Source organism: Protopterus annectens, chromosome 13.part0 (genome assembly GCF_019279795.1).
Source record: "Protopterus annectens isolate FY-2018-M chromosome 13.part0, PAN1.0, whole genome shotgun sequence".
NCBI lineage: Eukaryota > Metazoa > Chordata > Ceratodontiformes > Protopteridae > Protopterus > Protopterus annectens.
Genome location: NC_056747.1, coordinates 657,348,289 through 657,361,328, shown reverse-complemented (window position 1 = coordinate 657,361,328; position 13,040 = coordinate 657,348,289). Strand labels below are relative to the sequence as shown.

The window sequence follows — 13,040 nt, the reverse complement described above, 5'->3', positions numbered from 1 at the left end:
AGCGTAGCTGTCTATGCATGTCCAAAGAATGCAGAAGTCTCTCCCCTTTATTCTGTGGGTTTGGGTAAAAAGTTGGCAAATGAATGGTTTGGTTAAGAGCCACACTGGACACTACCTTAGGCATAAATGTTAGGTTTCTCTTTAGAGAAACCCTGTCCGGATGGAAGATAATAAAAGGTTCCACAACCATTAATGCCTGCAACTCAGACTCTTCTTGCTGACGTTGTTGCTAGTAGCAGAGCAGTTATCCATAAGAATTTTGGCTGGCTCAAAAGGGAGTGTGAGTTTTTCCAAGACAAAACTGAGGTCCCATGCAGGTATTGGTGCTCTGCTTGGAGGTCTTGTCTTTGGCCCCCCTGAGGTACTGCCTAAGCAATGGGTGTGAAAAAATAGGTGGGTCCGTATTGTAATGAGCTGAAATGGCAGAAGCATGGATCTTAACGACAAGGATAGGCCTTTGTCCAGCATCTCAGATATTGTAAAATCTGAGGAATATCTGGAACAAGTGTCAATTCCTTGTGCCTGGTTCCAAGCACAGAATCTCTTCCATTTTTCTGCACAAGATTTTCTGGAGCTGGGCCTCCTGGCCTCCAAAATAACATCCATAACCGCTTTAGAGAGGTGTATTCTGAATGGTTACACTATCCGCCATGCAGCTAAATTTAGGGTTCTGAGTTGGCTGTGCAGGATCAGATTGTTTTGTTGGGTCAGTAAATGAGGAATCTGAGGCAATGTCCAGACTGGGCCTTGAGACAAGCTCCTTAAGATTGGGTACCAGTGTTGGCGTGGCCAATCCGGGGCAATCAGTATAATTTGTGGCTTCTCTTGTCTGACCTTTAGGAGTACTTTGGGAAGGAGAGGCAGTGGAGGAAAGGCATATACTGTAAGGTTGTTCCAGCTGAATGACAAAGCAACCACTTTCCATGCTTGTTTGTGATAAGTCCTTGTGCAGAATCTCTGAAGTTGGCAGTTGTGAGGGGAGGCAAAAAGATCTATGTCTGGGCTTCCCCATTTCCTTGTTATGTTGAAGATTTGTGGATCTAATTTCCACTCATGAGGATCCATAAGGTTTCTGTTTAGTCTGCCAAAGCATTTGTTTTTCCTGGCAGGAATTGTGTTTGCAGGTGTACTTGGTAAGTCAATGCTGTGCTCCACAAAATCATGGCTTGTCTGCAGAGGGGGTATGAATGTGTGCCCCCCTGCTTATGTACCACATGACTGTGGTGTTGTCAGTCTTTATCAGCAGCTGTCCTGGATGAAGTAGGTCCTTGAAGGCTGTCAGGGCATTTTGTACAGCTAGCATCTCTGATTGATATGAAGATGCCTTTGGCTTGCAGGCCATGTGCTCCGAATACATTTTCCTGCCATGTGGGCCCCCCAGGCATAATCTGATGCATCTGTTAGTGTTTGCCTGGCTGTGGGTAAAGTGAATAGCTGTCCCTTGTTTTGGTGACAGGCCTGTGCCCACCATCGAAACTCCTGTTGCAGGCAGGGAATGAGTGAAGTTAATGTTTCCAGGCTATGGCAATGTTGAGTGCAAACACTTTTTAGATACCATTGTAGTTTCCTCATATGCAGTCTTAGCAGAATGCAGGATGCCATGTAGCCCAAAGCCTGCAAAATTTTTCTTGCAGATACCTGGGTCTTTGTTGCCATGCTTTCGAAGTAAGAAGTCAGTTGCCTTTGTTTGCCCGGCGTGAGATAAGTTATCTGGGCAGTTGTGTTTAAGCTTGCACCCAGGAATATTATCTCGAGAGGGTACTAGTTTTGATTTCTTTTCGTTTAGTGTGTACCCTAGGCAAATTAGTAATCTTTTTACAAATGCCAGATGCTTTAGTAGAATGTCTTTGGTCTCTGCTTGAATAAGGCAGTCATCCAAGTAGGGATATATCTGAATTCCTCTGTCTGCAAAATGCAATTACTGGTGCCAGGCTTTTTGTGAAGACCCTGGGCGCAGTAGATAAGCCAAAGGGCAGTGCAGAGAACTGGTAGTGCATTGAGCCAGCTATGAATCTGAGGCATCTTCTGCAAGACTGTCTGATTGGGACATGCAAGTATGCCTGAGGTCCAAAGTTACAAGCCAAACCTTCTTGCCCAGCATGGGCAGAAGTTGCTGCGGAGTCAACATTTTGAATTTCGGAATGTCCAAAAAAAGTATTTAGAATAGACAGGTCCAGAATTGGTCTCCATGTTTTGTCCTTTCTTGGTACTAACCCTTGTCCCTGCTCTTGTGGCACTGGCTAAATAGCCCTCATGTCCATGAGATGAAACTTGTTTTTGTGCCTCTGCCCATTGATTGTGTGGCAGGTCTGGCATACCTTTTGCCTTTGGAAGGGTGTGAAAGTGGAACCTGTAGCCCTAACAGACTATTTAAGACCAATTTGACCTGGGTGATCACGTGCCAATTTTGTGAAAAAAGTGCTAGCTTTCCCCTAAGGGTGCTGCCAAAAGATAAATGCTTGGCATTGGCAGAGGGAAGCCACTGGAACGGTTTTCTAAATGGCTGTTTTGTGTCTTCTCTGCTTTTGGAGGTAGAAGCACCCCACTGTTTGGGCCTGTATGAGCCCTGGGGCTGTTTTCTGCCTCTTTGTGGCCTGACACTGGAAAGGACCAATTCTTAGGCCAGTTCCTGCTAAATCTGGGTGGCTGTACCTGTAAGAAATCTGTCTGCATTAGATTTAGCTTTAGCCTCCATTTTCTTTAACACCTCTTCTGCCTTAACACCGAAGTATCATGCTGTAATTGGAGCATCCAATAATTTTGCTTTAACATGAACAGGCAGAGTCTGTTCCTTTAACCAAGCATGCCTTCTAATGACTGAACCTGTTACAGCAGCCCTGCAAGAGGCCTCCAGTGAATCATAACCACATTGCAAAGTACGCTTTCCCAGTTGTTCAGCTGCATGCAATAAATACTGCATTTCCTTGTTCTCAGAACATTCAGAATTTGTCAACATTTTCTGTTTTAGCAGAGACATTAAGTATTACTGATATTTAAGCATATGAAACTGACAAAATCCCTTATAGCCAAGGCAGCAGAAGTGTAAACTCCCCCCCATCTGTCCAGTGCCCTTGAATCTGAGGGGACAGGGTTTTTTGCAGTAGCGGCCTTGACCCCTTTAGGACCCTGAGAAATAGTTTCTGGGTCAGCAGCAGGGTTTTTATATAGAAATTTATGAGTCTGGAACCCTGTAGTATCTGTCTGGCTTAACAGGTGCAGGAGGTAGAAAGTCGGGAGACAGGCTGGACTCTGAAAATACATCTACAATGTCTAAAACAGGTGGCATAGCAAGAGGTCTGTGCTGAGGTAGTAAAAGAAAGTCCCCGAGCCTTTTCTTAGAGTCTTTGGCTCTCCGAGTGGAAATGCTCCCTCACGGTATGCAGGATTTCCACAAAGGAGTAATCCTCAGGAGGAGAAGCTGAAGGAATAGATTCTTCAGCATCACAATCTTCATAGGGAGGAATAGAGTATCCCTGTTCTGAAGAAGAGTCAGAGGAAATTGAAACCTGATCAGAGGAATCATATTCAGTGTCTTGCCTAGGCCTATCAGGAGGGGGATGGGAACCCCTGATCAAAGTAATTAGGTCTTCAGCCATTTTGAGCATCTGTTTCTTAGGCATGGAAGTCTGTCCTGGAGAGTGCTGTACTTGTTTCCTTGTCTTTAATGGTGTTTTTGACACTGCCTTGGCTGCTGCAGTGGACTTGATAGTAAGCTGTGAAGGTCTGAAAACACCCTCAGAAGCCGATACCCATCTGAGGGAATAGTTTCCGCAGGCCCAATACCTTGAGTTTCCACAGGCCTAGGTGTCTCCACGTGGGAATCGGATACGGCCTGTGGCTCTGAGATAGCTGGTGTCAGGGGCTGCGAAAGCGCCTGAGAACCAGCGAACCGGTGACTGGCCTAGAAGAGGATCTGTCGTTTTTTGACCTCGGATGCCTGTCCTTTTCTTTGTCTTTGCATTTTTTTATGAATCCCGGTCTGTTCCGATGGCATTATGTAGTTAAACCTTCGGCCAAAGTAAGGTAAAGCAAAATCAAACAGACGCTTAGTGAGTTTGTTGAATCTAGCACAAAACCGACTAGTAACATTGTGGTCAGGGCATAGGCAAGGAATACAGTAAGAGTGAAAGTCCTTATGAGGTTGCTTCCCACAAGAAATACAATTAACTTTTATGGACATCGGTCTGGAGCAAGAAAATGTTTCCCTAATGGGGTACTTAGCTTTATTGAAGACTTCAGTTCTGAAACTCGATTTCGAAAATCTCAGGAGTCGGCCGACTGGCACTTGCAAACTGCTTTTGCTTCGGGCGTCTCACGGCAAGAAAGACTGAAGAAAGTGGTGTCTGTTGCATCTTTTATACCCCTGGCGCACTGACGTCAGGGAAGAGGCGACAACAACAGACGCCGGACCTAGACTTTGGAACTCTGGCCGACTGCGGGTAGCCTGCCAGCAGGATAACCCAAGTGTAATGACTGCAGCAGTGAAACACGAACATCTGGAGCAGCCAAGCTGTGAGCTTCAGGCTGTCCAGACTCGGATGAGGCACCCCCCGAAGGGTGTGAATTAGATCCTGAATGGGATCTAGGATACAAAGCGGAGACAAAAGGTGAGACCAAAGGAAGGGAAACTACCTGGTGAGGCCAGAACGGGGCAATGAGGGTCAGGCTCCCCAGTCGAGCTTTCTGTAGAAACCTCGGAATGAGAGGTACTGGTGGTTAAGCATACAGAACACCAGGAGGCCAAGCATGAACTAGAGTCTCTGGGGGACTCCCCTGGCAGGGGGTTCAGAGCAAAAGACTTGCTGCACTTCGCGTTGGAAGGAGATGCAAAGATCGCAGCAAGGCTGACCCCACTCGCTGAAAATCTGTTCCACTACTGACAGATTCAGAGACCACTCTCGTAAAGCATCAGAATGGTCCGACAGCCTGTCCGCTAGGATGTTGGACCATCCCAGAATGTGCGTTGAGATGAGAAAGCGACAGGTGGAGATCGCCCTTTCCCACACTCTCATGGCCTTGCGACAAAGGGGGGAGGGAGGGTTAAGATCTGATCCCTCCCAGTTTGTTGATGTACCAGACCACTTACATGTCTGAATGTCTGAATAGCAATCATTCCCAAAGGAAGAAAGGCATGAAGGGCCGCCCTCATCTCTAGGACATTTATGTGCAAGCTGGTCTCTATGGGGGAGCACAGGCCTTGGACTGTCCTGCCCGAACAATGCCCCCCCCCTCCCAGAGTTGGGAAGCATCCATGATCACTATCCTTGGGCAGGGGCTGGAAAAAAAGGTCATCCCTCCAAAATGTCCAGAGAACACAGCCACCATATGAGGGACGACCGACAGACTCTACCGAGTTGGATTGGATATGTCAGTGGCAGTACCAACAGGGACCATTGTACAGCTAGAGATCACTGTATAAGTCCCATGTGCAACCAGGTACACAGGAGAGGAGTTATGGTCACCGCCATGGAGCCAAAGGCCCTCAACACAGATCCCGCAATTGGGAGAGGAGTGGTAGATCAGGGAGACGTGCATCCTCAGGTTTTGAGCTCTCTCCGAGGTAAGGAAGATTTTGCACTGAAGAATATATATCCTGGCACCAATGCAGCCCATCACCTGTACAGGATCTAGGAGACATTTGGATGCGTTGACTGTGATCCCCAAACACACAGCAAGAGTCCAGAAATAATCCCTGGTTTGGGAGAGTAGATGCCCGGTGGGAGCAGTGAGGAGCCAATCGTCCAGGTACGGATAGACCTGAATCCCCTGAAGCCTCAGGTGAGCCGCTATCAAACGCCGTCACTTTGGTAAACACGCTGGGGGGTGTGGCAAGACCAAAGGGTAGGGTTCGAAATTGGCAATCGACTCCTAGCCAGAAGCAGAGGAACCTCCTGGAGCTTCTGTGCATTTTTATGTGATAGTAAGCATCCTGGAGGTCTAACGAGCACACCCAATCGCTCTCTTGCAGGTACGACATGGACTAATGTGACCATCTGGAACTTCTCTTTGGCAACTGACAGGTTCAAGGTAGAGAGGTCCAGAATGAGCCTCAAGTCACCCATTTTCTTTGGCACCAAAAAGAACCTGGAGTAGAAGCTTAATACGGACTGATCTGGGGGGACGGTTTCGATGGTCCATTTTTCTAGCAGCTTTGAAATTTCCTGTGCAGCCTCCCTTTGCATGGGTATGTCCAGGAGGTGTGTGGGAGATTTGGGGTAACCCACGAAGGGCATAGAGCATCCTCTGGATATGACCTGAAGCACCCAGCGGTCAGTTGCGGACTCCCATGCCGCTAGGTGCAAGGACAACAGTCTCCCAACTGCATCCAGAGTAGAGCAGTCTGGCAACCCCTCAGGGTTGCTGCCCAGGTCTGTCCAACAAAAGTTAGAGACAGAAAGTTCCTTGGACCCCCTCGGCCTCTAGGCCAGCGTCCATTCTGTCCCCCTCTGCCTCTGGGGGAAGAAAAGCCCCGAGTGTTCCGGGAATACTGTGACTTCCGGAACCACATCTTTTGCTCTCTGGTTCCAGGAATAGGACCTTTGAGAGTTAAGAGAAGATCCCGACGGCAGACGTGTCTTCCTGTCCTCCTCACTCTGGACTAATGGCTCTGATGGTCTTACCAAAGAGTGTAGAGCAGTCATAAGAGGGTAGAGCTGTCATAAGGGGCATTAACAAAGGACGCCTTGAAGGGTTCCGAAAAGTGACAACCTGAGCCAGGTGTTGCATCTCATGAACACAATGGACCCAGCAAATCTAGCTGCTCCTTTCCGTAGCATGTGAAAGGAGTCACATGGACGTGTTAGATACTATTAAAGTGGCCCCCCTCGTGGAGAACAAGGCCTTGCCCTCCTGTGACATTGACTCTGGGAGGACTCCTCCAGCTCCTTTACCAGGTCACGGAGTCTGGTGACATGGGCCACGTAGTTCAGCGTCCTAATCAAAAAGGTAGCTAAATATAAACCCGCTTCCCTAGGTTGTCCATCATTCACAACTCAGTCAGAACGGACAGAGGAAATGAGCATGTTCCTTCTTAGTGGCCATCACCATAATGTCTACGGGGGAGCCCTTGTTCCATGCTGGCCTATTGGGGGGGGGGCTTAAAATCTTATCCGGTCTTTTTGGAATGGTTTCCATGGCGTCTGGTTCCTTCCATGCCCGCAAGGTGACCAGATCCACCAAAGGATCCATGGGAGAGGACACCCAGCACTTAGATGGGCCGTGCCAAAAGCCTCCAGGAACATGGACTTATCAGGAGAGGGTTTGGGGGCAGACCAACCTCCACGTTGGTGCAGGTTTTCCATGTAGTCAAAGGACATCCTCAGGAGGTGACCTAGAGGAACCTTCTCCATCATTAAAGTCAGTGTCCTCCGAGAGACTGAGTCCAACCACTTGCACCTTTGCTTGCAAGGTACCTCTCCGGTGGAGTTCTCCAGGGAGACTTGTTCCTCAGGGGGGGGGGGTTGTCTGTGGGGGTTTGAGCACAGGCTGTCCCGCTGGCAAAATGATAGGGATCGCAGACAGAGCAGAGGGAGTCTGGGTAGAGTCAGAGGAGGTAGCCCGGGGTCTCGATCCATCAGAGAAAACAGTTTCTACCACGAATGCCAAAGGAGAGCACACCACCAGAGAAACCAATAAGGAGGCTGGTCTCCCCGGGTCTGAACTGGGTCTGAGGTGGACAGAGCTCAGAGGGAGGGAACCTGGCCCGATAGTCAGAGCCGAAGAAAAAGGTTCCACTCCCTCAGATCAGACATGCTCCAGGCAGCTGTCGGCATCGACGAAGCCGGTACCATCGGGGCTAACCTTGGATCCAAATACTCCAAACCCGAAGGTCGGATCGGAGAAGGAGATATAGGCTGGAAAAAAGGAAAAAGATTCCACCTCCTGAGGCTGGCAAGACCCCCATCTGGATACGGATAAACCATTTTATCCGATCAATGTCAGACAAGGAACGGGTGGACCTACACGAGGCCACGGACTCTAACCTGGCTGGCCGGGGCACAGAGGCCAGAGAAGCCGAACATGTCTCCTCCGGCTCTGGGGAGAAGCTCTGAGATCAGAGCCAAAGGGAGTCACAGATCCATGGTGTTTTTGCAGGTGAAATGAGGTCCGGAGACTTCTCTTTTCCCTTGCCTTCAACTCTCTCTACCCCTTTTCTGCTCAGCTACCACAGGCTCCGGTACAGGAGGTTGAGTCCCAGCCTGGGAGGGAGAAGCCAGAGGAAGGAGAGCCAGCCACAGCAGCCGCTGTGACCGAAGCTAGAGACGAGGAAACAGATTCTGAAGGGGGAAGACCACCTCTGAGGGCCAACTTGGCCTTCCTATCTTTAAATGGTGCGGGGGTTGAAGCCCGCACATATGCTGCAGTCCACACAGATGGACCACACCCAAGCACAAAACAGTGTGGCCATCCGCTGGGGATAAATTATGGCCACACAATGCAATGCTTGAAAACAAGCTTTTCAGCCATACCGCCTCAGTAGAAAGAAAACTTAAGGAAAAAAGTTATTTTAATTGGCGCACATACCCCCACTCACCACACTTGTACACAGAAAACACTGAAGGGGGAGGGGAAGCACAACCTATACAATACAAACCATCTTAAAATTCAACTCTACACCAAGCGAGGGGAGGAGAAAGGGGACCTATACTAACATTAACAAACTTTTTGAAGAAAAAAAGACAAAGATTTTACCCACTTGACCAAGTTGGAGCTCAACAGATCACGACGCATAAGGTATTTACGGCAAATGAAGCCTGGGGATGGAAGACAGTGGAGGTGTATTGTGGGTAATGGAATGGAGTAAAGGGAGGCGTTTGGAGCTAATGCTAGTAAAAGTTGCCAGATCGGATCCGATACGGATCTAACCCCACAGGTTGAAGACCAAATGAAGTAAACTACTTCAGATCCCATATGTAAAGAATACTGCAATATGTGAATAGGACAGTTTTTAGAATGGTCATCTGAAGTGGGAACCTGCAAAGCAGCCCCGGAGCTAAATGATGAGCCAAGTCCTTCGCCTTTTAAGTAGAGGAACCCGGAGGCATATCAGACTGAAAGTGTCTCCTCACCTTCGACAATCACAAGCCTAGTGCAGAGCACACTTGATAACGCCTCACATCTGTTGGGACAGCAAACAAGCGTCTGAGGCCTCAAGTCTGAAGTGCTTTCCTCCAAGCGTAGGGTGATCAACTTTAGCTCAACCAGCAGACATAGTACATGAAAGCCCCAACAACTGGCTAAAACGCTTAGCTAAATCTCAGCTCTGCACTCGATAGTTCTACTACTAAAGCAAGCACAGAACAGGCAGTTAGGAACATCATGCTCTGGGCCCAAACAAGCCACACTAAAAGAATGAAAGTCCTGGTATGGTATCTGCCACGTAGTTAACTTTCTCTGAAGTACTTTGTTTCAGACGTCTTCCTCTGGTGTGGATGAACAGAAGCACCGACTAGCGCGCACTGCTTTGGGTTTGGACGGCAAGAATTGGGGTCATTGTGCCAGGTGACTCCTTTACATTCAGATGTCAAACTCAATTAAAACTATAGGAAGCAGTGGGTCCGGAGCAAGACATTTTATTTGGATGGCAGCTTCTAGGCCATTAGGGCTGGCTTATATGAGATGACACCCCCAACAGTATTTATAACATCCATGGTGTTGTCTACAGACTGAGACCTTACACTGTCTTGAAAACCCACAGTACAATGACAATAGTCAGCATCTGATGCTGAGGTGTCTGCTCAGGTCCTCCTTCCATGAGCCTTGTACCTCTGGGATCCCTCATACACCTCAATCCTGGTCAACTGCCCATCAGACCTGCACCCCACTGATCTCCAGTGAAGGAGCTCCTAGTTTGGCTCTCACCAGAGAAGACCAAAAACACTTGTAGTTAACTGGAGAGAGGAGGAATCACCTTTCCCAATACCACAAAGGCTGCATTGATATCAGTGAAAAATTGTGGACAACCTTGTGAGAGACTAAGACATGTAACCCAGATTAAGATGGTTACTGCATTCATGAAATGGAGCATCATAACCTATGAAAAAATGGCCGGCAATACCACTTTCTTCACTGGTAATACCAATTCTGGCCATTTAAAATGTAGTAAACCATCTTGAATGGAAAGCTTGATTTCTGCAAGCTGACGGTTACTACCAGTGTGGTAAAGAACTGCAAAGTACAATTCAGACTGTAGTGCAACTGCTCCTGGCACCCTGCTTGATCAGGCAGTCCAAGTATGGAAAGAAATCCCCAAAACAAATGGGCTAACTGTGCAAGTGGCAAATATGGGCTAGGACTGCTATCCTACTGAGGCAAAAGACATCTCACATTCCTGCAGAAGGCACACAGCCTCAAAATACAAAAAAGTGAGAACTGACAAGTATACAAGTAAAAAGCTGAAAACAAGATGAAACTGAAGAGAAAAAATTAGCAAAGGACTTTATGGGAAATATTCCAGTAGTGCAACCTTAACTCCAATAGAACATGGTACTGGGAAGCAATTATGCAAACCACCCACCTGCAAGTACATAGATTTTAAGTTAAAAACAAAAATAAAACTGATCGAAGAGTCATTTAATCAGATGCCTAATCATGCCTTTTGAGAATACACATTAGTTCAACATCAAGAGGAGTTTTTTTTTTTTTTTTAATCTACCCTGAGAAATGGACTTAATCATGATTGCACCCATTTAACATGCAAATTTAGAGGGTAAAAGTCTGACTGCTAAAGTGTCAAGTTTAAAACTCACTTTCCTCAACCACATCTCAAAGCAAGAGATTTAAAATGTCCCTGGATTTCACTTGCAAACAAAACATAGTCCAAAGCCTCCTTTAAAAACCTCATTAGGCAATATCTCAAGCAAAGTTGGCAATGCCTTGATTGCTCCCCATGCTAGTGAAAGCTACACATACTAAACCTAGAGTACTTGATAGTTTTCACTCTTACAAATACTGGCTAGTGTACAATGTACTGTACCTGTGTACTATGCATGCATTCTATGTTCCAAATTTCAGCTGTACACAAATCTATTATCTTTATTTTTAAATTATTTTCTTGCTTGTTCCCGCCACTGTAACAGTTGATGTGCTGCATACCACTGTAAAAAACATGTCTATTGTAAGTATACATGTCTACATATCTAAATGTACAGTAATTTTTCTATGTGGAGCTTTTCTCCCCGGGCCTCAGCTGAAAAAGGGCCTTTTCGGCTCAGACACCCCCGGTTAACAAATGTAAAATAAAACAGGACAGTTTTTCTTCAAAGTAAAAAAAAATAAATTCAAAACAGATTCAGCATAAACCTGGTTAGTACCCCCCAATCAAGCAAACCACTATCCAGACATTTGAACAGAGCATGTCCAGATACAAAAGGCTAATGTCAGGTTTCCAAGCAAGATGCCAAGATGAAAATCTAACTAAATTTAAATCTTTGGAGCCAGTGACACATAGTATTTCAAAGAATAGTCATTAGTTGACTTCAAAGTACGAAGTGAAAATTTGATATCAAAGCAACTAAATATGCCAAAAAAAACAGCTGAAAATTGTGGCACTGCAGAAATGTTTTACAAAGTGCATCAGAACATGCTCCACTTCATTTGAACATCTACATCAAATGACGTTTCAAAGTGAGTTCATGCCTAGTAAATGTGTTAAGTTATGACAGGCTGTATGTAGCACAACACTTCCGCAGCTGCGGCCAATTCAAAACACACTGAACAGAAGTTTTCAGGACATCTAGTGAATAATGCACAATTACCCAAGCTATATACAACACAAGCAAAGTTTAGCAGCAAATAGGCATTTCATAAATTAAAAGAATGCTGGAAACTTAAGCCATTAAATGACTTACAAGCCGATTAAGGAAACGATTTTCCCTCTCTAGGAATCTATAGACCAAGAATGAAAAGAAAATGGAAGTATAATGTGAGAAAGCAAAATGTCATGCTACGCACAAACAATGAGTAGAGAGAAAATGGGGAAGTCTGATATTTCAATGCACTAATACGAACCACGTTTCAAACTAAAAAAAAGACTACCAGACTTGACACCAAAGCAGGTCACAGATTACCATCACCCAAAACAGATCATGTTAGATTCTTCTGCTCCTGCAGTCTCAAACCAGAACTACACATCACTATCCTAACCATAAGGGTAATCGCTTGGGTTGCCAGTAAACCAAACTAAACACATGAAATGACTGAAAGTTATAAAAGCTACTGATACCAGCACAATGTTGAGCAAGTCAGTGGAGCTGGGATACACCAAGACACTGCCACAGAACTGTTCCAATATAAGCTGTACTAATAGCAACTATACTTTTAAAATAAGCAACGCAACAGCTTTCTGCACAGATTACTAATGAGACAAACATCAGCTTTGTCTAACCAGCTCGGAGTTCCAAAGGAAAACTCTGCAAAATAGTCACCAACACTACAACAGCTGCCACTTTAGCAGCAGTCTTTTGCAGAATTTTTCAAAGAACTTACCTCAGCTAATCTTGGGCAGGGTCTCAACACAAACTATAAAACATTAAGAGGCATGACTGTGATAAATGTTCCAACATTCCACTTCAAACAAGTACACTCAAACAGGTCTATTTGCTACAAGCAGTAAAACTCAGCACCTAGAATTTCATGGCCTTGCTCCTTTTCCATCATCTCCATGATGTTATTTAGCTTAGCACCAATCTTCTGAACTCTTGTAGGTCATCACCATACCCATAAAAGAAAACTGAGATAAGACAGTCCACTCTACCACGGAAAGGGAAAGATTACTAAAGCCAGACAACTATGGCAAGAACATAACTTTTGCACCCAGTAAATGGCCCCAATAACATTTGGGTAGAGCTAGCAAGGCAAACATACCTTTGACAAAGAATGTGCACCAGAAGCAATGGTCTATAGAATGGAACAAATGTCTGCTATGCAAATATAAGTTTTCCAGGAAGACAGCCAACAAGGTTACTGCCCTCAAAGAATACGGGAGACTACCAGATCTAGCTAGCCCAGCAAAATTTTAGTCAGAACTCTCCCTGGACAGA

At 46.0% G+C, this 13,040-nt stretch overlaps 1 protein-coding gene across 2 annotated transcripts in view; it reads right to left on the bottom strand.

Annotated features, from left to right (window-relative positions):
• The window catches only part of YWHAE (tyrosine 3-monooxygenase/tryptophan 5-monooxygenase activation protein epsilon), a 958,490-nt gene that overhangs the window by 146,955 nt on the left and 798,495 nt on the right, over nt 1-13,040 (bottom strand). The window contains exon 6 of one of the 2 annotated variants that reach the window (XM_044054341.1): nt 11,850-11,886. The exons of the other annotated variant lie outside the window; for it this stretch is intronic. Coding sequence (XP_043910276.1) covers nt 11,879-11,886 — 8 coding nt within the window. The 3' untranslated portion in view covers nt 11,850-11,878. The remainder of the gene's footprint in view (nt 1-11,849; nt 11,887-13,040) is intronic. 2 annotated transcript variants of the gene reach the window in all.